At 43.5% G+C, this 27,655-nt stretch overlaps 1 protein-coding gene across 1 annotated transcript in view; it reads right to left on the reverse strand.

The window, feature by feature from the left end:
• Positions 1–4,336: 4,336 nt before the first annotated feature.
• PTGFRN (prostaglandin F2 receptor inhibitor) overlaps positions 4,337–27,655 on the reverse strand; it is an 83,044-nt gene continuing 59,725 nt past the window's right edge. The window contains exons 6-9 of the mRNA XM_061121062.1: positions 25,015–25,434; positions 15,309–15,416; positions 9,538–9,843; positions 4,337–7,791 (exon numbers count right to left, since the gene is read on the reverse strand). Coding sequence (XP_060977045.1) covers positions 7,625–7,791; positions 9,538–9,843; positions 15,309–15,416; positions 25,015–25,434 — 1,001 coding nt within the window. The 3' untranslated portion in view covers positions 4,337–7,624. The remainder of the gene's footprint in view (positions 7,792–9,537; positions 9,844–15,308; positions 15,417–25,014; positions 25,435–27,655) is intronic.

Here is a 27,655-nt window from a genome sequence, read left to right on the forward strand (position 1 = left end):
CACAGGTTCGATCTCTGGTCTGGGAAGATCCTGCATGCCGCGGAGCAGCTAAGCTCATATGCCAGTTATTGAAGCCCAAGCACCCGAGAGCCTGTGCTCCACAAGCAGAGAAGCCACGGCAGTGAGAAGCCCACACACAGGAACAAAGAGTGAGACCCTGTCCACCACAACTAGAGAAAGCCTGTGTGCAGCAACGGAGACCTGCCACAGCCAAAAAATAAAATAAATCTTATGTCTCCCCCCCACAAACTTCTAGATGACCAAGTCCCAACTCCTTGACTGGATCTTCATGAACTGGTGCTTGAGAACTCTCCCATCACCTCACCTTTCAGACACAGAACCACTGTGTTTCTTTGAATGGGTCTTACCATTCCTATAACTTTGCATATACTGTCCCCTCTGCTAAGAGCCCTCCCTACCTGATATATGCCTATTTATTCAAACCATTTAAAATTTGGGTTTGCATCTCCTATGCAAAACCTTTCTTGACATCTTAGAGGGTTCACCACTCCCTCCTCTATCTCTGTCATGAACTGCTATAATTTTACTTATGACGCGTAATAAAATGAACTATTCACATGCCCATGCTCTCTCCTACAAGTCCATGAATTTCCTAAGGGCAGGAATCAGTTCTTATTCATCTTTCTATCTCTTCAAAAAATACTGAATGGCTAAAATAGTCAGACACTGTAGCTGGTGCAGTGATTTAGAACATGTACACACTTTGAAGCCAGAAAGACCTAGGTTCAAATCTTGAGCAAATCAGTTTCCTTAAGCCTCAATTTCCTCATCTCTAAGAATGGGGACAATAATAGGAGAAACTCCATTATCTGACACAATTAGAGCTATCAGTTAATCAATTAACAGAAATGTCAGGTAAAGATGAGAATCATCAAAAGACACATATGTATCTTAAAAATTTTATTTTCACTTCAATCACATAGTATGTATTTGCTCAGCAATCTCTTGACACAGGCCCAGGTCTATTATCTGGAGTCTCCTCTCTTTTTTACATAAACCAAACCTATCTCCTCTTCTACAACTTTCAGGTTTGATTTCTTTAAAAAACAAAAAAACAACATTTGTAAAGTCAATGGAGTACAGATCTTCCTATGCCTTTATGATTTATAAAAACATGAATCGTTTATAGTTGTTTTGCCTGGACTTAAATTGACAGCATTAAAAAAAAAAAAGCAATTTGCCTCTGTCTAGTCTTTTCAGGGAATTCATCTTCCTTTCATCAATACATCTTTCTTTGGCACTCATATTTTGTTGATTTACATATTATTCAATGAAATTACATAATCAAAGTAACCAGTACTGGTGGCACAAATATACTGGCAAATAAACAGAACAGAGAGGACTCAGGTGGGCGTTACTCCCCACCTCTAGGGGAGCTGAGCCAACCAGGTGTACAAGCCCCAAGCAGTGAGTGTATTAATCCTGTCATTTTATTTCTGGTTTTTGATGCTTTGACATCCAGAGCCTTGCTGACCCTGGAGACACTGCTCCTCCCAGGACTGACCAGTTCCTAGAGAAAGGAAGTCATTCAGATTTGCCAGTGAGCATGCCTTCCCTCAGCTGGTAAAGAATCCGCCTGCAGCGCAGGAGACCCCGGTTTGATTCCTGGGTTGGCAAGATCCCCTGGAGAAGGGAACTGCTACTCACTCCAGTATTCTGGCCTGGAGAATTCCATGGACTGTACAGTCCATGGGGTTGCAAAGACTCGGATACGACTGATCAACTTTCATTTTCTCACTTTCACACCCTTCCGTGTGCAAACCCCTCCTCCACTGGGCCCTTACACTCAGTACCACTGTTCCCTGCTCAGATCACCACAAGGCCAGGAACCAGATGTGTTGGGGGAGAGAAGGGGAATAACTGGAGTATTAAATTAGGCACATGCAGACCATGTCCTATTGAACAAGGAGGCACAAACCACCCACATTGGGTCAGCAAGTTGCTCCCTCAGCATCTGAACCCCTACCCTGAGGAAGTGAAACCCACGGTCATTTTGATTGAAGGCGCAGTTGCAATACACTCACACAAAGAAAGTTAAGTCATAAGATTTATTACTTACAGACCCCAGAAACCAGGGCTGGGGGACCAGCGAGCCAGGGGAAGGGCAGTCCTGTGACATCCCAGGTGTCCAGTGAGCAGGAGATAAGAGAGCAGGGTAACAAGTGCCTATTACTTATAAGGTGGCTGTAGTGGAGGCTGCAGGCTCAATTCAAGGGTTATTTAAAAAGGAGCCCGGGGAAAAGCAAAGTGGGGACTTGGGGCAGGAACCGTAAGCTCAGGTTCTTATCTATACGTTCAGGCTTTGGCTGTGAGCAGCACTATCATCCTGTAAAATCCTAGGCAGCAACTCAAAACAGCTGTTTTCTCATCACACCTGATAACTAGGGACACTTGCTATGCCCCAGAACCTGCTGAAATTCTCCAAACTAGTCAATCCGAAGACAGCTTACCCTGACTTGCCCGTTCCTTCCTGTGAAAACCAAAACAAGGGCTGCAGTCCATGCTTTTCTCTTGCTCCCTCTGCTGCCTGAGGGACGCTGGTGCTTCCCCATGTGGCCCCCGGGGTGCGGCGTGACCCCTCCTCTTGGGATATGTGAGTGAAACAAACTATCTTCTCAATGGTTGGCCCTGATTCACCGAAATAATAAAACCTGTATTTTGAAACGGTGTGCTACACACACTGGTCTGTGGGTAAGAGGACGCGGGGTGGCTGTTAGCTGGATGATCCGGTTACATGAAGAGCACACAAGAAATCTGCAGCGGTCACCTCGGGTGACCTGAGGTTCTTGCCCAGGTGCGACTGCATGCGTATGCGTGCTCAGTCAAGTCTGACTCCTTGCCACAAGAGCACTGGAGTGGGGCGCCATTTCCTCTGCCAGGGGATCTTCCCAGCCCAGGGACTGAACCCGTGTCTCCTGCATCTCCTGCATTGGCAGGCAGATTCTTTACTGCCTGAACCACCTGCCCTTGTGCCCTCGCCCAGGTGCAGAGCACATCAAAGCATCCCAGTGTTAGTTAGCTATTGTCACAGTGGGAAGAGGTCCCTGCCCTCGGGCCACTTTCAGACAACCAGAGCATCTGTCTTCTAGCCTAGAGGGGCAGATAAAGGCTCCCTGAGACTTGACAGAGAAGCAGGAGTTGGAACAGGTGGAAAGAGGTTTCTGGATGAGCCAACAGCAGCTGCCAAGCCCTCTAGGAAAGGACATAAGTGGGAGGTTTTCTGTGCTGAGCACAATGCCTTGGCCACAGGAGGTGTGTGAGCAAGTTTTTATTTTGCTTTTAATATAAACTGAGGCAGATACAGGCTCAGCAAGAGGTGTGGGACTGCTGCAGACCAGCTCTGACTGTGTCAGGGTTTCAATGTGAGCAGAATCCTCCCTTTTCATGGAAATGCATGCAGTGTTGGGCCATTTCCCACAGGACAGCATTCGCTGTGCATTCATAAATCTCTAGTCCCTTCTATGGGGTTTCCCTGGTGGCTCAGTGGTGAAGAATTTGCCTGCCAACGCAGGAGACGTGGGTTTAATCCCTGGTCTGGGAAGATCTCCTGGAGAAGGAAATGGCAACCCACTCCAGTATTCTTGCCTGGGAAATCCCATGGACAGAGAAGCCTGGCGGGCTACAGTCCACAGAGTTAAAAAAGAGTTGGACACGACTTGGCAACTAAAAACAAGTCCCTTCCATACGCCTGGACTGGGGCCAAGCCCCAGGCGAGGTGAGTTAACCAGGACACAGATCCAGCCTCTGAAGACCTCACAAGTGAGGTGGTCCCTGCCCAAGACACAAAGAGGGAAGGCTGGCCAAGGCTGAACGGCTGTTCCTGGGGCCAGCAGGGAGGTGGGAGCCCCAGCACTCTCTCCTACCCTGGACTCTGAAGCCAGCAGCATGGGGAAAGGATTGTTTTTACATAATACAGGGGCTAACACCTTCTGGACCTGTTTGGCTCCAGACTGGGTCATGAGTCAGAAAAGCTGTTCTGTTCCAGGCATGACATGGTCACAGAACTTGGGTGTGTTTCCTCATCCACAGAGAGGAACAGCCTCTAACTTCTCTCTTTCCTGACAAGGGTCCTATAAGGTCGTGAGAATGCATGCAGAGACCGAGAGATCATCCTCAGCAGGGGCCTCAGCCCTCACTTTTCCGCTTGGTGGAAATCTCACTAGTGGTCCTGTTAAATCCATTTCTTCTTTTATCTTTGGTGAACATCTACAACACTTTCACGGGATTCCAAGACATGAGAAGGTTCGCAAGTGGCAAGGGAATTCAGCCACAGTCCCTTAGGTGGAGGAGATAAAAGTTCCTCACACAACTTCAGTTTAAATTAAACTTCCTTTAATGAAATAAAAAACAAACGGTGCATTGCATAATATTTTGTGGTCACAGTATAAAACAATACAATTAGTTCATATAACATCGGATATGGACAAAAATACACAAGACCCTTTCTTTTGTCTACGTAAAATTCGGCAGATCTGTATGTGCCACGCTAAAAAAGAAAGAAAGTCAACTTTTTTCTCCTAGTGATCTGCACACAATATTTATCACTGAGAATTTGGTCAAACAGCGGAGGAGAACTTACCCAAATCCCAGTTCCCTTCTTCCTCTGTTGTCATCGGTGAAGGTTAAAAAAAAAAAAAAAAAGGTTTTCTGAAAGTAGCAAGTTGTGTAGTATTGCTTATTATTCCTGCTAAAGAGGCTCAGTCTTTGGCTCACAGATGTCAGTGACAAAATCATGGCTGCAGGCAGTCTGCAAAGCAAGAGCCACCAGGGAAAATAGACAAGGGTCTGGGCAGGAGAAGCCACCTTGACCAGGATCTTAGGGAAAGCCACATAGATAGGAGGGGAGAAAATACACAAATAAATACATTTCTAAATTAAGATTTTAACTCCAGTTGGTGAGTCAGAGTTCCACTGTCCCATGAAAAATCTGAAAAGTTGTTAAAAAGTCAGAGCTGGCATTTTCTTTTTTTTAAAAAGTGAAAAGCATATGTAAACATTATAAAGTAAACAATGGAAAGTACTTTTCAGGCTTTTATCTGAATATAGCTTAGGCTCTTTCTGGGGATATTTTTATGATTAGAAGAAAAAAAAAAAGTCAAACTTTCTATCAAGTTTCTTTGTGTTAAGCAGTGCACTTTCATCCGTGTCAGTCGTGGCTGGGTCCTTGCCTTCATTCCAGTGCTTCTGCGGAAACTTTTCCAGAAAAGCACGGAGCAGGGGGCCCTATTTGGTATAACAAGAGTACATCTCACCCTCTGACCAGGACACGTGTTCCAGCCATGTTTATGTCCTTGGAAGGAAGGAGGTCCTTGGTACAATGCCCTGTGACTTCTCCCTACTTGGTACCAGCCCAGTGGATGGAGGGTGGGGCTAGGGGCACAGTAAATGCCATAAAAGCCCCAGCCGTGAACTGCAACAGCAGTTTGAAAGGAAAAGGTACAGTGTATGAGCACGTGTCACCTTTACTGCCACAGGCTGTCTGCTGCAACCCGTCCACGTTTTTACATACACCTGGGGCCACCGGGTCACATCCAAAGCCAAGTATCCTTTCCTCCTTCCAAGGGCCTGTACTGCAACAATCCTGAACCTTCTTTTAGGAGGCTGATCACTGTGAGGGCTCAAAGGGCACTGGCTGTTCTGAACGCAGCACCTGTGTCTATTTCCTGTTTGCACAATCACCTGTGACTCACCTCCTCTGAGATGGCAGAGTTAGGAAACGGCAAGGAGGAAATACCCCAGTCTAGTGCTATCACAGCCTCTTCCCCTTCCCCTGGTCTTTCGTGTAGAGCAGACCTGCGGTGCATCTTCCCACCACAGATGCTAGGCCCAGAATTCCTCTGTGCTGCTACCGTTAGTATAGAATCTAGTTTCAATCATGTGAGCGGGCCCCTCGGTGGGCAAAACCAAAAGGAAAAATTTGGTGGCAATCTGCCGTCTGGGAGTGACTTGGTGATATGTGCAGAATGAATCGTGGGCAACAGAGTGAGGGAAGTAGAAGGGAAGATGGTGAGCTGGGAGCAGTCCAGCTCTTCCGGCCCATTGTGACAGAGAGCCGCACGTGAATGGCCATCATTTTGTATTACTTTATTGCTCAAAACAAATGAATCTTTTTTTCCCTTTTGGAAGACAAAGCGGTATTAGGTCCTTCAGAGCCAGGGTAAAAGCACGCAGAATGCAATGTGGGGATTGTCACGAGGGAGCCTCAGGAAAACCCCACTGGGATGCTTCTGAAAGGCCAGCGCTGTGTAGGGGCAAGTCACAGATCTTTTGGGGACCGCTGTCCTACTCCTGGTACGAGTGATCGGGCAAAGCGGACCACTCTCAGATCTACTTTGTAGGCTGTTCACATGGCAATAAATTGCTGGGTTTCCTCTGTGTTCCTAATAGGAAAGCAAACACACCACAAAGTATACCCTTTCTCACTAACCCCCTGCAGGGGATTTTTTAAAAGACTTGAAGGACTGACAAGGTCACAGAAAATGCATGGTTCTTCTGGGTAATTTCTGATTCTGTGAAGTCAGTCTTGCAAGCAGCAATTCAGCTTCACATTAAAGAGCCCAAGTGGCCTGTGAAGGACATGGGGTGTCTGTGGTTCCCCCTGCAGACCCACAAGGCTTTAGCCTCTCACAAAGGGCGGGACAGGGAAGAGAGATGGCTTCTTCCACCTGACACACCCCTGCACTACTGACCCTCTGGCATGAACTGCAGAAATCAAACTTCCAGGACATCTCCCTTCTGCAATCTCTGGGGCCCCCTGAGGCATGGTAGCCTCGGAACTATGGGAGTGACTGTTCCTTTCCTTGTCCCTGACCTCTTCTTCCTTGCAGGCCTTCTCACTGCCCTGGACAGAGGGGGCTGTGCATTTTTCTTCATACTCATTCTTAAGGCTAAGGTGGCAAGATAAGGTGCTTGGTGGAGAGCCAAATTCTCGATTCCAGGGCCATTTCAGCACTCGCACAATAAAGCAAATACGAGAGAAGTGGAAAGGGGGCAGAGAAGCAGAAAACCAAAAAACAAAATGCATTTGGGCTTGATAGGAAGTTATGGACTGCAGGTTTAGATTTTAAATGTAGCCTAAACCCCCTGGAAAATAGGGGGTGGGAGGGTAGTAAAAGCCACACATTAGCCTTCAGCACTGGTCTGTGTTGTCCCTCGGCCGGGGTAGAGGGTCGCCTTTAGCAGCTCTCTTAGCACGAGCCTCCGACTCGGAAGCCGTACGGATCTCACCCGAGACAAAGAACTCTGAACGCCTTCACCCCTTTCTCACTGCAACCCCTCAAAACAAAAGGTAGAAACACACACAAGTCAGAGATCTATAAGCCAGTAGGAGAAAAAAATTAGAGGTTAACCATTAAAAAGCCGCCGTCAGGAAAACACACACTCGATTGTTCCATCAGAAAGTGCCGTGGGAAGAAGAGCTGTGTGCTGGTAAACGTGTCTGCGCTCAGGACTTGACATGCAGAAAAGAGAGAGCGCCGAGTCCCACCTGAGATTAGAGAGGACTGGTTTTTAGTGTAACACACTTCGCGTTAAAAGATTGCTGTCCTCATCTCGCCCAAACCGCTCCTCGACCGTCCCTCGGTCTCGGCCTTTCTGGCACCAGCTAGTCCATCTCCATGGACATGAGCCGGCGGCGCTCTCGCCGGGTCTCCTGGACTTCCTTCTTACAGCACCAGTGGGAGCTGCAGTACCCGATGAGGCAGGACAGGAGCCCGATGACCGTGGACAGGCCGACACCAATCAGCAGCGGGTACTTGAAGGCGTTCAGCACTGGGAGGGAGAGATCAGAGCGACAGAATTAGTGATGCAAATTGTGGGGTGGGAAAGCTCAGGGAAGACCATCACCTCCCCCCTCCACTGCCCGGGGTCTCCCCCAGGAGTCTGGCCTCACGGGTCTTGCACCTAGCACAGGGTTTGAGACAAGAGCAGCTCAGCCATAGGCGTCCAAAAATGAGCAAATATATCCCCACTCAATTCCACAGCAGGCGGGGTGGTGCTGGGGGGGAACCCAGAAAAAAAAGATTTCCTTCGATATCTTTGAATGTCAACTTGCTTTTTAGGGTTTTGGCAGGAGATTGATTTTTAAAAGTCAGTATAAGGGCACCACACATTCAGTAGCAGATGCATCCTTAAAAAAAAACTGTACATAAATCAATTCTATGCATCAGATAACTGAAGTGTACTAGGGGAGCTATTTTAAGTAACACTATAGTAAATTATCTAGCAAAGTGAATAATCACTCCCTGCTTGTTCAGTAAATCTGGATTTTCATACGGAATGACTTCAAGCAGGACATTTCTAAGAGGCAAGTATGGTATCACTGACTAAGTTGCAGGAATGCATACAGTTCAGATTCTGCACCCACAAAGTCCCTGCCCCCCAAATTACCAGCAAACATTGGGTAGAGGCTGGCACCGTGGTTGTTTGCCTGACATTTAGCACAAAAGCCCCACGAGACATCATTATCTCATTTAACAAGAGAGGACACAAAGGATTAGAAAGACTAAGTCGTCTGTGGAAAAGCTGGGGCTCCAATTCCAGTCCCCGCCAAACTGACACATCGTCAGGGAAACACATTCGAAGGCTCTTACTTAATCCTTCCAGGCACCTGGACTTGAATTCTGTCCATGAGTTTTTTCAATTCAAATTCAAACACTTACTCTGACACTTTCTGCAGAGAAGACAAGTTTTCCATTAACCAAGGAAAATGTGCCCCCACTCCAGGAGGCTCAGAGAGCAGAAGGGCGGGGAGGGGACCCCCCCGACCACTCAGTTAGGCTGACTGGCCGTCAGTGTGAGCCAACGAGGCCGGGAGCGCCCCCTCCCGTCTCAGGGTTCTGTGAAGAACCCTCCCTGCGCTAGTGAATGGGAGGAGTCCCCTTTCACCAAAAGGAGGACCAGTAAGGGGCTTCCCGGATGGCTCAGTGGGTAAAGAATCCACTTGCAACACAGGAGACAAGGAGACCCGGCTTCGATCCCTGGGTCAGGAAGACCCCCCCGGAGGAGGAGATGGCAACCCACTCCAGTATTCTTGCCTGAAAAAGCCCATGGACAGAGAAGCCTGATGTACATGGGGTGGCAGAGTCGGACATGACTGAGCGACTCACAGGGCACAGGACCGGTAGAAGGGCAAAAGGGGCAGGAACTCGCTCACAGCCCCTCCTAGAGACCTTGGCCCACTCTCTCGATGCTCTTCTCTGTCCCTGCCTGGCAGAATCCGTGCCAATCCTAGGATACAACAAAGTGACTATGTCTAGAATTTACAGAATGCATCGAAAATCTGTCCAGTAAGTTTAAAAAATCACTTCCCAATGGTGCCTCCAGCACACCCGGTACCTAAGCTGGGAAAACAGCAAGGGCTGAGTGTGCTCTTTCTGGGTACACGCCCGAGCCAGGCTAGAGAGAAAGCAGGCACATTCCTCAAAGGGTGAGAAGCTGGATCCCATCAGGGGTGGCAAAACACACGGAGAGGACATTCCCCAAACACTGAGAAGGTTATTTGTGTGTCACTCTTACCATCCATCTTCACAGTTATAAAGACGGGCTTGGACTGGATCTCTGCCTCCTTCTGCCAGGAGCCTGTGGGTGACTTCACCCACGGAGTCACGGAGCAGTAGTAGTTGCCAAAGTCCTGGTCCTCGGAGCCATGCACTTGCAGCAAGAATTCCAGCACGCTCATGCGCTCCAGGCTGAGGCTGCTCTTCCAGTCCCTCTGGGCCGTGTTCACAATCCCCTTCCGATCCAGTGATGACAGGAGGGTGGGCGCCTTGTCCAGGCCGAAAGAGTGCACCGCAAACCAGGACACGTCAAAGGCCATGTCGTCTACGGATGACCAAGCCAAAACCCTGGGATCAGTGGCACAGGCAGAAGAAGTTCCAAGTATGGATAACACACCTCAGGTGGCGTGAGTGGTAAAGAACCCGCCTGCCTAATGCAGGAGATATAAGAGACTCCGGTTTGATCCCTGGGTTGGGAAGATCCCCTGGAGAAGGGCGCGGCAACCCACTCCAGTATTCTTGCCTGGACAATCCCATGGACAGAGGAGCCTGGCGGGCTATACTCCACGGTGTCGCAAAGAGTCGGACACGGCTGAAGCGACTTAGCAGACACGCAGCCTGACTGGGGGCCAGCACGGCTCTGGGGACCTTAGGTGTCCCCGAAGCCTCTCAACAACCGAACATGAAGGTGCAGTCACATTTTCTAATCTCTGGAGGGACCCATTAACCTTGTTTGAGATCACACAGCTGGGAGGTTGCAGAGCATGTGGCTTAACCCAGGAGTTCAACTGCAGAATCCACCCTTTTAACCAGGCCACTGCCACCACCCAGCTAAAGGAGCACAGCCCCAAAATGTCTCCTCTACAGAACTCGCGATGGAAAGCTGGTGTGTGGTGACACAGACCGCTCTCTCCCCCAAAGAAAGCAGGGTCCTTCAGCATTTCAGGCAGAAGAACCCAAGACTGGAAGGACACTAGCTGTAAGCGACAACACGGACATAAAGTGAATCGTTCAAAGACTCTGGATGATTTCAATATCTTTAGATCATGAAATTTTTGCACCTTGTTTTATATCCCTGGATATGTTCCAGTGTCTCCTAGTTTATAGTCTATGGGAACTTGAGTAGAATTTGTATTCTACTGTTGCGTGAAAATTGTATAAATCTTATTTATGTTGAATCGGCTCAAAAAAAAAAAAAAAAGATACAAGCTTTCAGTTATAAGATAAATAAATACTAGTGATGTAGTATACACATGATGACTATAGTTAACACTGCTCCATGATGTATATGAACGTTAAGAGAATAAATTCTAAGAGTCTTCATTACAGGGGAAAAAAACCCCACTTTTTTGTATCTATGTGAGATGATAGATGTCCACTAAACTTATTGTGATAACCATTTCATGATGTATATAAGTGAGATCATTATGCTGTGTACCTTAAACCTGTACAGGGATGTATGTCAATTTTATCTTAATAAAACTGGAAGGAAAAAATGGAAAAAAAAATAATAAAGTGAATCGTACAAAATGGAGAGTTGTAAACAGTTTAGATTTTATCGTTCACTGTGATTTTTTTCTCCCCCCTGAAGTGCTTAAGTTCAAAACAAGAGGAAAAAAATGTCAAGCTGAGAAAATTGAACACGGTTTAACAGTCCCAGTGAGTAATGCTGTGGAATCGTAAAGTACTCTGCAAAATTAAGGTTCTAACAGCCTCAAATAAATTAATGTGGGCACAAGAGTAAGACGACTTTGGCACAAGTGGTAATTCTCATTGAACGTGGAAATAAGGCTGCACACCCTAAGCCTCTGACCTCTTCTTCTGACAGTTACCAAGTGATACCAGCTGTGTCAGGTCTGAGAGTCGCCCAGCAGGCAAGAAAGCAGGCCACAAACACTGCTTTATCTTAAATTCACTTGACAAGACTTTCTATACAAATGTTAAATGACACAATTTTTATTAAACAAAAAGTAACATCCATTTAGTAAAAATACACTAATAACCTCAAAAAGCACATTATAAGGCAAATAAATCATATTCAGATGCTTACACAGAGAAAAAGAATGTAAGCAAAATTAAAAGCAAGAATTTTTTTCTTTTTTGGGGGGGGCCACGTCTCTCAGCTTGTGGGATATTAGTTCCCTGACCAGGGATAGAACCCTGCAGTGGTTAAGCATGGAGTCCTCACCACTGGACCACCAAGGAATTCCCCCAGAGAATTTCTACAAAACTGTTTAAATGATAATTCCTTTTCAACTCACAATAAAAATGTTAAGTGCTAAGTTGCTTTAGTCCTGTCCGACTCCGCGATCCCGTGGATTGTAGCCTGCCAGGCTCCTCTGTCCATGGGATTCTCCGGGCAAGAATACTGGAGTGGGTAGCCTAACATGTTAATGGCCATAGACAAATCTCAACTCTACATGTGATGTCAGCTCTCTACTCTGAGACACCAAAATATCATTTTTTTCCTTCCCATCAACCCACCGAGGCACTTGAGCAAAACGTTTGAGTGTTCCCAGCGTGCAGGCCATCTCTTGCCAAATGACCAGCTCCCTGAGGGCAGAAGGGCATGTGGTCAATGTCCTCACATCCTGGCCAATGCCTGGGCAGAGCAGATCACTCCCAGGTCCTCAGTGAAAACCGGCTCAGGGCTGCTGTCACCCGCAGGCGCTGGGCGTTTCTGAAGGCAGAGAGTCACAGCTGTGTCCATATTACTTGTGCCCGGAATTACAGTATGGTGGCCAGGCTGTAGAGTCAGGCTACTCAGGCTACAGTCCTAGCTCTCATCAGCCATGTGACCTGGGTGAGTCACTTAAGTTCACAGTGACTCAGTTTCCTCCTCTCTAAAAGGAAATTACAATAGCACCCAGGGTTAGTCAGCTGCATAAAATGCTTAAAATAGCACCTGGGGTGTAGTAAGTGCACAGTAAAAGGTGGCCGCCATGAACATCCTTATCTCCACAGTTGAACATACACACTCTGTACCAGGAGATGCCCTGACAGGAAGGGCACTCCTGCCTGCAGCAGATGTTCCTGGCACCCTGCCCTGACCAACGGGAGTGCTGGGCCCCCAACTGCTCTAGGTGTCGGCTGCTAAGCTCTCACACCTGAACCCTTCTCCAGAGGACTGTCCTCGGCTGACAGAAGCCACCTCCAGGAGAGCCACCCCTGGAGGTGAAGACACACTGCCCCTCCCCAGCCATTCACTGTGGACAATGACTAACAACTGGGGAGGGTAGGTATAACAGCCTTAGCTCAACAAGGTCACACTCTATGGCATAATCCATGCTCTGGAGCGCCCCATAGGGACTTAACACTTGTTCTGAATTCAGATCTCTGCCTGGCTTCTTTCCTAGTTCTACCTTAATTTCCTCAGTCCCTCGTAGTTTCCTCCTGAGGGCACATCTTCAATTAATCACTCGTACGCTTGTCTCAGGCTTTGCTTCTAGGGAATCTGACTTAAGACCCCGCCTCTAAAGAGCTGTGATCCTCCCCAGCCCTCCCCCTGTGTTGGCACTCGGCCCAGTTGGGCCACATGTCCTTTCCAGAAGAGAATTCCTTCATAACCCATAGGAAACGTGAGGAAAAATGAAACCACAACTTGTGTTTAATTATTCAGAATCTTCTACCATGCAGTCCAAGAGTGCAAAGTTCTGGAAAATTGTGATGTGTAAGATAACAGCTACCTATAGCTTTTGCGATTACATTGGAGGGAAAGACTTATGTTAAGGGCACAATTGGTGACCCATTAATTTATGAGAAAGACATTTAAATGTTACATTTTTGTATATTTATAAATGAGCGTAAAAATTTTTTATAAACAGAAGGATTGTGGGGGAGGGATAGTTAGGGAGGACATATACACACTGTTATATTTTAAATGGATAACCAATAAGAACCTAGGTGGCTCGGGCGCAATCATGTCCAACCCTTTGCGACCCCAAGGACTGTAGCCCACTAACCTCCTTCGTTCATGGGATTCTCCAGGCAAGAATATTGCAGTGGACCTACTATACAGTATAGGCAACTCTGTTCAATGTTATATGGCCACCTGGATAGAAGAAGACTTTGGGAGAGAATGGATACATGTATATGTATGGCTGAGTCCTTTCACTGCTCACCTGACACTATCACAACATTGTTTGTTAACTGGTTATATGCCAAAATAAAACATAAAGTTTAAAAAACATTTTTTATAAATAAATTTTAGAGGCAAAAATAGTATTAAATCATTTCAACTTTTGCAAAGTACCTCCCTGCTCCCCCTTTCCTGGCAGCCTCCATAGGAGTGGTGGCTCCTTCCTGACTACAGAGGACAGAGTTGACTGATCTTTGTTTTGGATGGGTTTTTTTTTTTTTTTCTTTTCCTTTTCTTATGTTTTCCATAAACCCTTCTCCTTTTTTTTTTTTTTTAACCTCTAAAGCTCAATCATATTTAGGTTCCCTGACAAGAGTCAATTTTGGTATCAATCAACGTGTGTAGGGTTCAGTAAACTGCAGCCTGCAGGTCAAGCCAGCCCACCACCTGTTTTTGTAAATAGTTTCACTGGAACACAGCCAGGCCCATTTGTTTGTTCTCTTTGGCTGCTTTCCCTCTATAACAGCAGAGTAGAGTAACTGCCTCAGAGATCATCTGGCCCACAGAGCCAAAAAAACTGAAAATACTCCCTACCTGGGTCCCTTACAGAAGAGGTTTGCTGACCCTGAGCTAGACGCACCTGAACCTTCAGCCGGGGGCCATGCAGGAGTCAGACTCAGGAGCTTCTGCTCCTGTTGGTCACACAAGATCAACTACAGCCCACCCTGTTTACAGACAGCTTGCCCTTAACACAGAATGAAGACCCGCTTCATTTCCACTCTAGGGCCACATGTCCAGTGGTCTCCACCAAGAACTCAGTGATTTCTGCACAATCTGGCCTTTTCAAGGTGCAAAGCTGTGTGAGGTCATGGCTCTGCCTGTGATGGAGAAGGCAGTACAAGACACCGGAGGTCAGAGCATGGGCAGCCCCTAGGCAGGGAGTCAGGGTCTCCACAGGCTCTTTAGAAGGCAGAGACACACCTGCATACATTTAATATTCTTTCAAACCCTGAGGATCTAAGTGAGAAGCACAGCAATTCATACTAAGGGGGCCAAACAGAAAAGGTATGAGGTTGCTGGCCCACAACTCTTGGGCATCCTGTTGGCAGTGCTAATATTTTCTGCAAAGAAAAGATTTACAAAGATTTCCTAAAAGTTTAAACTGCAATAGCATACCCTGGTTACTTGCCACTCATTTACTCTGCTTTGTATTTCTCCAGTGTTAATCACTATCTGATACTACATATATGGCGATTTCTTTCTTGTCTGTTTAATAAACTAGGCTGCAAGCTCCATGAAAGTAGACATAGAATATTTTGATCATGCCTCTCTATTCCCAGTATCTAGAACAGCATCTGTTTATAGGAGTTCAATAACCATCTGAAGGAATAAACAAAAGACAAAACGGAAGGGAGCTGGACTCTGCCAGTGGGTTGCAAACCAGCTGGAATTAGCCCCTGAAGTGGCCACTGGATCACCGTGAGAACTTGCATTCAAATGTCTGGCTGTGTTTTCAAACCATCTAACAGATAGTGGCATCCATTTTAACAAGTCCTCAGTAAACATCTACTGAATACAAAGGACCGAGCTAGGCATTTTGGGAATAAATAGCCAATCCAATCCCTGACCTTCACATTTGTAACACAGTGGGGATGATATGAGAAACACTTAAAAAAGCAATATGAGGAAGGGGAAAGGATGGAGAGAGGTACCTGGATCCAAGGCTGCTCCTTCAACAGTGATGATACAAAACAATTTGATGAGATCTCCCCGGATGACCGACGGCGTGTCCGAATGCACAGAGGCATTGAATATAGGACCTGGAAGAAAGTAACATCACTTCATGATCCTCTTTCACACTTTTGTTTAAATCCCATTCTTGGTGCACAAATGTGCATCTAAATGTGGGCTCCCTTTCCTTGGAACTGGGCAAGAAATCCACAAAATAATAGCTTTTCAAGGATGTTTTTCTTCTCTTCAGAGAGACATGAATAAGTACTTCCATCTGGGCTTCACCTTAAGATTCCAACCACAGTCTCATTTCGAGACCACCCCACCTCCCATCCTGGTACAGTCGGGGATGTTTCTGGCTCCACACAGTTCACTTCCAGGCCAGAGGGGCTCAGGCTGTTAAGAGGCTGACATCCAGTAGGGAGACGGGCAAGCCAACAATGATGATGTTGCTACGAGGTATGGCTGAAGGCGATTACAATCTGCTGGGGGAAATGGAGGCAGCTTGGAAACTCCTTTTAAATACCACCCAGACAGGACCTGTCCTGCCTGCTTTACTGGAATCCTCCCTCAATACCCAGTTTACTTTTATAAACGACCCCTTTCCTTCTCCCAAAGGCCAGAAGATGGTTCTACACAAACCATGCTGACTTCTCATAGTATTACTGATTCACTGCAAGGCAGGGCTGTTTCAAGTTTGTAAGTTGTAAGGTAATGAGCATATGTATGGGCAAGAAAATATGAAGGGTAAAGTAAAAATAATTTTGGGCTATAAGTTAATAATATTTACCATAGAGTCAGTTGGATGCATTTGGCTGTTGGGATAATTATCATTGTGCTGTTTCATTACTAGGCACAAATAAATGACTTATTATATTGAAAAAAGGTATGCCTTGTATGGAAGAAACCTGTAGCTCCAATCCCCTCCTGAGGCAGAGAAGGTCTAAGTACTGCATTCTTTGGTTTTAACCCTTTGACAGCTTACTTTTGAGGTGAAATTATTACGCAGCTTTAAGCCAACTGATCCTAAGAGTTTAATCGTTACGGTATCCCAGTTCTAACATCTAGGAACAGGCAAGCCTGAAGACGATTCCAGAATACCAATGCTATGAGATTTCCCTTGTGTTTTCTTGAAAGTAAAGATAGATGGCCCTGGACACTGATTCTGAAACTCATTCGAAGCTAAGAATACAGATGTAACTACCTTTAAAATCAGATTATCAGGAAGGAAAAGGTACTTTTTAACATCCAAAAGAAACGACTGTAAGAAAGAGAGTAAAAGGTCATGTGAACCAATGAGGCAAAGAATTGAAAAGGCTATACTTTTGTTTCAACATAAGTAGTAAGACGAATTCAACAGAGGGCTTTTCTAACACCAAGTTCATGAGTAATGTGTGTTTTGCTGGGAGAAAGGTGAAGGATGGTTGTAGAACATGGAAACCTTGAGGCGTCAGACAGCTCTGGTTGGTTCTGCTGAGCACTCAGATTGGGCCTACGGGATGGAGAACACAATAGAATGGCAGTTCCAGGACATAGGGAATGGGATGAAAGGGAAAAGGACAAGGAAACCTGCCCCACTTCTGGGCATCATGTCCCTCAGTTAACTCGGCTCTTGGCCATGGTTTGCTCAGGTCCTTGCCACCCTGGATTTGCTCTGTTTATAGCAGTGAGGTGGGAAAGGATTAAGCCAGTTGCTCTGAGTTGGCTCTGTGGTGATGACTCGGGGGACTTCATGCCATTTATGGTCATCTGTGAGGACAGGTTAGTAGCAACCATGGTGAGCAATGGGGACTAAACTTTTTTCCTCTGACAAGAAATTTCATGGTTAAAAATAGAACTATACTATGGGGCTTGCTTAAAGCATTCCAGGCACCTTCTCAGAGAACACAAGATAATAAAACACAAGGAGAGCCTCATAATGGATTTCGGTTCCTCTTTACTTAATTAGAAACAGCAAAGAAATGTGGACATATTTTCTTTACCTAATTTGGACAAATTCCTTTCTTTCCATTTCCCAAGAACCCCAAAATGCCTTCTGGACCACCAGTTACAGTTCTGATTTCTCCTCGTGGCCGTGGGAACAAGAGAGGATCTGTGCCATTCGCACCACAGACGAGGACCAGGGAAAAGGCCTGCATTGTGAACTATTCACAGCAGTGGATCTCCTTCAGACGAAATCAACAACTCACTGTTAATGCGGGTCATTATCCCAGGCTTAGAAATATTTTTATTATGGTCAATTTCTGGATAATGCTGCTTTTGTGAGGGGATGTGTCTGGTTAGCTTCACAGATGACAGATTATGGCACAGAGAATCTAAGTGAACAACTAGGGCCACTACATGTCCCCAGATTTCTATCTGTAGAGTACACGGACCACTTAACTTTTAAATACAAACATTGACACAAACCATGCTCCAACTCTAGCCCCTAAGCAAAGGCTATAAAGGACAGTACTTCTGTGAAAGCCAAAACTGCAGACCATCTGCATGTCATCAGTAGGGAAATGGTTAGCCAAATTCTAGCAGGTGTAGGCATTAAAGTTGGTATTTACCTATAATTTTTTATAACATGGAAAACGCTTATCTTATAATGTTAAAGTGGGGGAAAGCAGGTCATAAAATTGCATATACAGCCTGATTTCAAAGTCACGAAGAAAACATGCAAGGGAAAAATTCTAAGATAACAAATACCACTAATTAACAGTCTCTGGTAAGATGAAGGGTGATTGGGTGATTCCTTCTTGTATTTTATTATATTTTCAAACTTCTCTATTAAGAAGAAAAATGTTATTATTATTCTTTTAACATCAAATATTAAATATGTAACATCATCACATTTAAACCACATAACCACATTTAAACCCCAGATACTTAGAGTCAGAAGATGTCACAACTCAGTAAGGCCCCTTGGGGAACACGGTCCTTATACCAAGAGGTAAGTGTCCTGAAAACAGAGGACAAAAAGGTAGACACCAGGAAAGACCTCCTTGTTACATGTATTTTACTGTGTGCCGATGACTTTTAGGAAGTGAAAGCTCTTCAGTATCAAGTCAATATTCTCATGGAGCTATTCAGGGCTATTGCAATGTGCTGGGTGTTGGATTTGATGCAGCTCCTCTTAATTAAACTGTGAACCCATGACAACTCCATGAATTTAATAAAGCAAAAACCTTAAGCAGTCTATTCAACCTGTAAGCTACAGTGATTTTATCAGTTACGATGAGATTTAAAGAACTGAGTAATAGATTCAATACCCATTCCTCACCTAGAAATACATATAAAAGATTTTATGTCTCCCTTCTTTCTCATAATAGTTTTAAAGAAACATCAAATAACAAATGTAAAACAAAATGGAATAAAATCCTATAGACAGTAAAAACAGATAACACAAAGAACAAAACCCACATAATCATCTGAATCTCAATAGTCAGAGAAAAAGCATTTGATAACACCCAACACTTATTCGTGATAAAACACTCAACAGATTAGGGATGAAAGAAAACTTCCTCAACTCAATATGTGCTGTCTATGAAATACCCATAGCTAGCAAGATACTTAAGGGTAAAAGATACTTAACAGGAAAAATTCCCTCAAGATCAGGAAATAGACAAGGATGTCCTCTTGTGCCACTACTGTTCAACGCTTTACTAGAGATTCTAGCCAGGACAATTAAGAAAGAAAAGTAATTAGAAGGCATTAAGGAAAAGACCCTGATGCTGGGAGGGATTGGGGGCAGGAGGAGAAGGAGGTGACAGAGGATGAGATGGCTGGATGGCATCACCGACTCGATGGGCATGAGTTTGGGTAAACTCCGGGAGTTGGTGATGGACAGGGAGGCCTGGCATGCGGTGATTCATGGGGTCGCAAAGAGTCGGACACAGCTGAGCGACTGAACTGAACTGAACTGAAGGAAAACTGAATATAAGAAGTAAAACTATCTCTGTTTGCAGATGACATGGTCCTATATTTAAAAAGCCTAAGCCATCAACAAAAACAACAACAACAAACTATTAGGACTAAAAAACAAATTCAGCAAGGTTGCAGGATACAAGATCAATGTATAAAAGTTCAGTTTCTATACACTCGCAATGAATAACCTGAAAAGGAAATTAGGAAAGCAATTAATTTATAGTTGCATCAACAATAAAATACCTAAGACAAATTTAATGAAAAAAGTTCAACATTTGTATGCTGAAAACTACAAACACCATTGAAAAATTTTAAAAGACCCACATAAATGGAAAGACATCTCATGTTTATGGATTAGAAAACTATATTGTTAAATAGTAACACTCTCCAAACTGATTTACAAATTTGGCACAATCCCTATCAAAGTCCCAGTTATCTTTTCTGAAAATATTAATGAGCTGATCCTAAAATTCATTTGGAAATGCAAGCGACCCATAAAGCCAAAACAATTTTGAAACAGAACAAAGCCAGAAGAGTCACACTTATTTCAAAACTTACTAGAAAGCTATAGTAATGAAACAATGTGATTCTGGTACAGGAAAAGATAAAAGGATCAACAGAATAGAACTGAAAGGTCAGAAATAAATCCTTTTTTTTATGGTTAAATGACTTTTGACAAGTGTACCAAATTCAATGGGGGAAAGAATATAGACTTTTCAACAAATGGTGCCAGGACAACTAAGTGTTCACACACAAAAGAATAAAGCTGAATCCCAACTTCATGCCACAAACAAAAATTAACTCAAAATGGATCATGGCCCTGAATGTTTGAGCTAAAACTGTAAAACTCTAAGAGGAAACCATAGGTGTAAATCCTCACAGCCATGGATTAGGCAATGGTTTCTTAGATATGACACCAAACCCACAAGCAACAAAAATAAACTATAGATAAATTGGTCTTCATCAAAATTAAAAACCTGGTGCTTCAAAGGACACAATTAAGAAAGTGAAAAGACTACATACAGAAAAGATATTTTCAAATCACATATTTTGTTAAAGGACTTTTGTATTCAAAGTATGAAAAGCTCCACTAGCCAACAATTAAAAAAAAAAAAACCAATTAAAAAAGAGGTAAACAGTATGAATAGACATCTCTCCAGAGAAGATACACATATGACCAATAACTATTAATATCTGAAAAGATGCTCAACATCAACAGTCATTAAGGAAATACAAATTAAAACCACAATGAAATACTACTTCACATACACTTCTTGTTGCTGTTTGGTCACTAAGTCGTGTCTGACTCTTTTATGACCCCATGGACTGCAGCCTGCCAGGGCCCTCAGTCCATGGGATGTCCCAGGCAAGAATACTGGAGTGGGTTGCCATTTCTTCTCCAGGGGATCTTCTCCAACCCAGGGATCCAATCCTCATCTCTTATGTCCCCTGCATTGGCAGGCAGCTTCTTCACCACTGAGCCACAAGGGAAGCCCTCACATATACTAGGTTGGCTATAATTAAAAAAAAAAAAGATGGAGAATAACAATAACTAACCAGTGAGAATGAGGACAAATTGGAACCCTTACACATTGCTGGTGGGAGTGCAAAATGGTGCAGCTGCTTTGGGAAAATATTTGGCAATTCCTCAAAGAATTAAAGAGTTACCTGATGACCTAGCATCACTCCTAGGTGAGAAATGAAAACTTGATGTCTACACAAAAACTTGTACACTAACATTTATGTCAGGATATTATTATTCATAATGGCCACAAGATGGAAACAATCTAAAGGTCCATCAACTGATGAACAGCTAAACAAAATGTGGTATAGTCTTACACTGGAATATTATTCAGCGATAAAAAGGAATGAATTATTGATACATGATATAATATGATAGACCCTGAAAACATAATGCTAAAGCAGAAGAAGATAGTCACAAAAGCCCACATATATGTTTCAAATCATATGAAATGTTTAAAAAGGCAAATCTATATAGAGAGAAAGTAGAATAGTGGTTGCCAGAGGCTAGAGGTAGAGTTAGGAGTGATTATTAACAGGTACAGAGTTTGCTTTTTTGGAATGATTAAAAAGTTCTAGAATTAGATACTAGCAATGGTTGTACAATATATATCTGTGAATATACTAAAAACCATTAAACTGATATTTTGAATGGGTGAATTTTATGGTATATTAAGGCTTACTTCAACAAAGCTATTATAAGAAAATAAATAAGAGACACTTGTATTTTCTCTGTTCTTTCCAATTCCAAGGGTCTAAAATCAATATTCACTCTTTATTAAAGGTTGAGAGATTATTAGATGCCAGAACAACAACACAACACTGTAAAGCAATTATCCTCCAATTAGAAAATTTAAAAAAACAAAAAAGAGATTATTAGATGCCAGAAGATTATTTCATTATACACTACAAAAAGTTACAATACAAATACTAATATAAAACAAACTTTACTAAGATTTAGTTTACCTTTAATATAAATGCAATTCAACAAATATCTTGCATTCATTGTACTGATTCAATTAACACTTGAATCCTTATAGGTGAGTATGATTTTATACGTTTAGAAATTTCTAACTGGAATCCAGGGCAGATTTAGTGAAAACACTCAGTATTAAACTCAACAGTGATGATCCTTCACTTTGATATTCTAAATAAGATTGGGAATCAAAAATTTTTAAATCATCTACCTGCTGAAACACACATAGATTTGTCAGAGGAGCTTAATGAACTACACAGATGAATAAGAAACATTCCCATTTGAGAATATGTATACATGCTATTAAAAAAAAAAAAAGTAGATCTTCCCAACTTAAGGCATAAAAACATTTGACTTACCAAAGATAAATCATTCAGAACAGACACCAAAATGCTCCTGTTTTAATTAACCCTCTCACAGATGAACACTGCTAATAATTACTCTTAACAAAGCAGATCGACAGACACAGTCACACAGAACCACAGCTCTGGAGACTCGACTAGTTGGAAATCTTTTCCTAGTCCAAAGGCAAAGGTGAGGCCCAAGGTTGGGCTGCTCACCCGTGTGTGGAAATACTGCTGTGATAAGACCAAGAATAGCACCTACCACCTTCAGTCCTAGGGACCTCCAAGAGTGAAAGCCATGGGCTGGATAAAACGTGGGTCTTAGCTTTGAATCTTTCACTCTTAGCAAGTCATTTAATGCCTCTGGAGGCCCAGTTCCCTTTTTCTTCATACTCTGCCATGTTCCCTGAAGGAGTTATATAGCTGTGTGTCAACTGATCTGTTTTAAAAATGAGGGGGTTGGCTTTCCCTGGTAGGCCAGTGGTTAAGAATCTGCCTGGCAACACAGGGGATATGGGTTCAATCCCTGGTCTGGGAAGATTTCACGTGCCGCAGGGCAACTAAGCCTGTGCGCCACGACGACTGACCTGTACCTGAACCCTGAATCCCGGCTCTAAAGCCGGGGAGCTGCAATTACTGAAGCCTGCGCGCCTACACCCGGTGCTCTGCGACAAGAGAAGCCACCACAAGAGAAGCCCGCACAGCGCAACTAACTGGAGAACAGCCCCCACTCTCCGCAACTAGAGAGAGCCCGTGCGCAGCAACAAAGACACGGCACAACCAAAAGCAAACAAATAAATGCTTGGGGAATAAATGCGGGTCAAAGTAAAGGTAGTAGGTTCACACAAAAATCTGCACCCAGATGTTCACAGCAGCGTTACTCATAATAATCAAGAACTGGAAACGCTCAAATGTCCATTAGCTGATCAATAGATAAACAAAATGTGGTGTACTCACATAATAGAATATTATTCAGTCATAAAAATGAAGTGCTAATGAGAATTTCTTTTGCATTAAATGCTCAAGTAAAAAAAGGAGAGAATATGTGGTTTTCCTGAGTTTGATTTTTTTAAATCAATCAGTAGTATTTGTAGTTGTGAGTTACACAGGTTTATGTGGAGAGAGCACAGTTTGCTATAGCCACCAAAAAAAAAAAAAAGTCTTGCTAACACTTCCCAAGCACTTTGAAATTCCTAAACTTATTTTCTGATATAGAAAATGTGGTATTTACTGGCATTATTTTGCATTTCTCAAGACAAAAATGACATTAAGTAAAAGTTGTGTGTAAATTTGATTCACAGGTACTTAAAAACTTTAAAGCTGCAAATGAAATGAAAGGTCCCCAATATTCAGACAATGATATTTTCTTTTTCTGACTATGAGTTTATATCTCATTTATTTTATAAATGGTTTAGTTAAAGCAGGCTTCAATGGTGGCTCAGATGGTAAAGAAGCTACCAGCAATGCAGGAGACCTGGGTTCAACCCCTAAGTTGGGAAGATCTCCTGAAGAAGGGAATGGCTACCCACTCCAGTATTATTGCCTGGAGAATTTACTGGACAGAGGAGCCTGGTCCGCTACTGTCCATGGGGTCACAACGAGTCGGACACAACTGAGCAACTAACTCTCCCTTTCTTCTTTAAAGCACTGTTTCTTTTGACATTAAAGTTTTCATTGTACTACATTTTTCATGTAAGACCAAATCCAGAACTGCATTTTTACAGTGCTTTTTCCTCTCAGTGCTGCTAAAAAGAAAAAGCAAAAAAAAAAAAAAAAAAGCAGCTAACATTTTGAATTTACAACATGCCAAAGATGACACAGAAATTATTACATTTATTTTTATTCTTGTTAAAACTCTGTGAGCAACATTTACCAAGATAGCATGTTAAATTACTGGCATTCTCTGGGTACTAAATAAAAGGCTGCAACTCTCTTTAACTATATATATATATATATATATATAAAATTCCCTAGCGATCCAACAGTTAGGATTCTGTGCTTTCACTGCTGAGGGCACAGGTTCAATTCCTGGTTAGGGAACTAGGATCCAACAAGCTGCAAGGCACAACCAAAAAAATATAGAACAAAAAAGAAAAAAAAGTAATTAAAAAAAAAAAGAACAAAGTACTGATACATATTGCAATGTGGATGACTCTTGAAAACATGCTACATGAAAAAAGCCAGACACAAGGCTATATATTACATTCCATTTATGTGGAATGTCCAGAATAGGCAAGTTTACAGAGACAGAAAGGAAGTAAGTGGTTTCCAGGGGACAGGAGGTTGGGAAGCAGAGCTGGGGGTGTTGAGGGGGCAAGGAGGAGGACTAAACGGTGTCAGCTAAGGGTGCAGGTTTCTATTGATTGTAATGAAAATGTTCTATAATTGATAGTGGTGATGTTTGCACAACTCTGTGAATATACTATACATTTATATTTATAGTGCAGTATAAACATTGGGTTGGCCAAAAAAGCCTGTCTGGGTTTTTCTGTAACATCTTATGGAAAAACTTGAATGGACTTTTGGCCAACCCAATACTATAGTATAGTATTTAAATACTAAATATTCTATAGTATAGTACATTCTCTGTTGGATCAGTGGTAAAGAATCCTGCAGCACATGTAGGAGACTAGGGTTCAATCCCTGAGTTGGGAGGATGCCTTGGGGAAGGAAATGGCAACCTACTCTAGCATTCTTGCCTGGGAAACCCCATGGACAGAGGAACCTGGTGGGCTACAGTCCATGGGTTCACCAAGAGTCAGACACAACTGAGCACATATATAGTGTATTTAAATACACACTATATATTTAGATGGGTAAATTGCATGGCATGTGAATTACATCTCAATTAAGCTGTTTAAAAAAAATGAGGCCACTGGATCAAAAGCCCACGGTCTCTTCCAGTCAATCTATGACATACCAAGTTTCCCTGCTCACCTGAGGTCTGGAAGTCTATCTCAATAGGATTGGAGAGACTGGTTGCTGCTTCTCGCCACAGGCTGCCCCTGACAGGAGACCAGGCTGTCACCACACAGCGGTAGAGGCCTGCATCTGAGACCTGAGTCTGGTACATTCGATAGCGAAATTCATCTTCCTGCACTTTCTCCAACACAACACCATCCACCCGCGAGGCATCTGTCCAGTTCTCCAGCTTCACCACGGAATCCTGATCCAGGGAGATGATGTACTTGGTTTCATTGGGACTGGAGAGGTCCCCAACGGGTTTCTCAGCCGTGATGAGAACAGAGTAGCGTGGCGACTTAATATTTTTGGAAGACACTTTGCAAGTCATCTCAAATGTATTTCCGGCAGCGAAGAAAGGCTTGGGCTGCCTTGCCTTCACCACAAGCACGGAATCTGCAATGAAGTACCAGAAAGATGTGATTTCTAACAGGATTAGCTAAATGGATATGCATCTGAAAGCACAATGTCAAGGAAATAGAAATTTATTTGTAAATTGCCACACAATACCATTTAGGAAAATCTGGAAACTCAGAAAGAAAATAGCGTGTGTCAGGAAGCAGGCTGAACACCACCACGTTGGAGGAGGCAGAGCAGTCTGCTTCAATTTAATAGGTGTGAGAGGACAGAGGATCGATGGGTGAGAATTTGCTTTGAAGGATTTTCTTGAGAAGTCTCACCCAGAGTGAGAATTTGGGAAGCTACGTGCCCCCACGGATGTGAGCCAGAACTTGCTTCTAGTGAAGTGGGGAAGACGCAGCTCTAGGCATTGCCACCTGCCTCTCCCCACTGGGGCTCCCCTGGGTGCAAGGATAGTAGCAGAGCAAGTGAGAAATGGGTTCTACCGCTGTTTCACCATACGATGGTAACATTATAGAACAGGTCATTACTAACATGACTGCAACATACACATGTAGATCTGTGTATGAAGATCTGACTGCAAAGATGCATAGTCATTTCCAGAGATGCAATTAAAATTTAATTAATTTTAATTCTGAACCAGCATCCAAGGCTACTATCTTAAAGGTTTAAGTGTGTTACTTCCTGTCTCTCTGTCAAGAAAAAAAATTAATCTCTAAGCATACACACATTAGAATTCATCTATATTATAATATTAATAGCTCAATGCCAGGCACTTGGAAGATACCTCAATGCTTGCTGAGTGGATAGATAAATGAGTTAAATATAACCCTTTTACCCTTTAATGATATAATTCTGTAACCCATCCAGTTACAAAACAAAATTTTTATGCTGGGGTTTTCTGGGGAATAGTTGTTCCACCAAACTATTAGGACACCATGTATGTTACAGGGTCTCTCCAGAATTACTGATTCCTGAGGTTCCACTGAGTCATTCACATTCTTTCTTGGAGGTTCAATTTGTTAGATTAGAAGAGATCACTAGAGGTTAAACAGGAAAAGAGTCCGAGGACTGTGTCCTCAGGCATCTAATGTTTGAGGGTCAGGAAAGTAAACAGAAATCAGCAAAGGAAGCTGAGAAGAGCTCAAGGTTGGAGAAAAGCCCAGAGAGGATGGTGTCCCACAAACCAAGGAGAAACCAAAGTATTTCCAAGAGGGAAAGATCACTGTGGTAAATCCTGCTAAGTCAAGAAAGATGACTACCCATTAGATTTTGCAGTATGTCACTCACTAGTCATCTGGGTCAAAAGCCAGATGAGAGGAGATTAGAGAATAGGAGGAGAGAAAGTGGAGACACTGAGAACAGACAAATCAAAGGAAAAAAACAGAAAGGGGTAAGCAAGGGGTGTGGAGAACAGAAAGACGGAGGTGGGGGAAGCAAGATCAAGACTCAGTTCAGTTCAGTTCAGTTGCTCAGTCATGTCTGACTCTTTGCGACCCCATGGACTACAACATGCCAGGCCTCCCTGTCTATCACCAACTCCCAGTGTGTACTCAAACTCATGTCCATTGAGTGTGTGATGCCATCCAACCATCCCATCCTCTGTTGTCTCTTTCTCCTCCTCCTCCTGCCGTCAATCTTTCCCAGTATCAATGTCTTTTCAAATGAGTTAGTTCTTCGCATCAGGTAGACAAAATATTTGAGTTTCAGCTTCAGCATCAGTCCTTCCAATGAATATTCAGGACTGATTTCCTTTAGGATGGACTGGTTGGATCTCCTTGCAATCCAAGGGGCTCTCAAGAACCTTCTCCAACACCACAGATCAAGAACATCAATTCTTTGGCACTTAGCTTTCTTTATAGTCTAACTTTTACATCCATACATGATTACTGGAAAAACCATAGCCTTGACTAGACGGATCTTTGTCGGCAAAGTAATGTCCCTGCTTTTTACTATGCTGTCTGGGTTGGTCATAACTTTTCTTCCAAGGAGTAAGAGTGTTTTAATTTCATGGCTGCAGTCACCATTTGCAGTGATTTTGGAGCCCCCCCAAAATAAAGTCTGTCACTGTTCCCACTGTTTCCCCATCTATCTGCCATGAAGTGATGGCACCAGATGCCATGATCTTAGTTTTCTGAATGTTGAGTTTTAAGCCAACTTTTTCACTCTCCTCTTTCACTTTCATCAAGAGGCCCTTTAGTTCTTCTCTGCTCTCTGGCATAAGGGTGGTGTCATCTGCATATCTGAGGTTATTGAT

This window comes from Dama dama, chromosome 20, assembly GCF_033118175.1.
Source record: "Dama dama isolate Ldn47 chromosome 20, ASM3311817v1, whole genome shotgun sequence".
Lineage (NCBI taxonomy): Eukaryota > Metazoa > Chordata > Mammalia > Artiodactyla > Cervidae > Dama > Dama dama.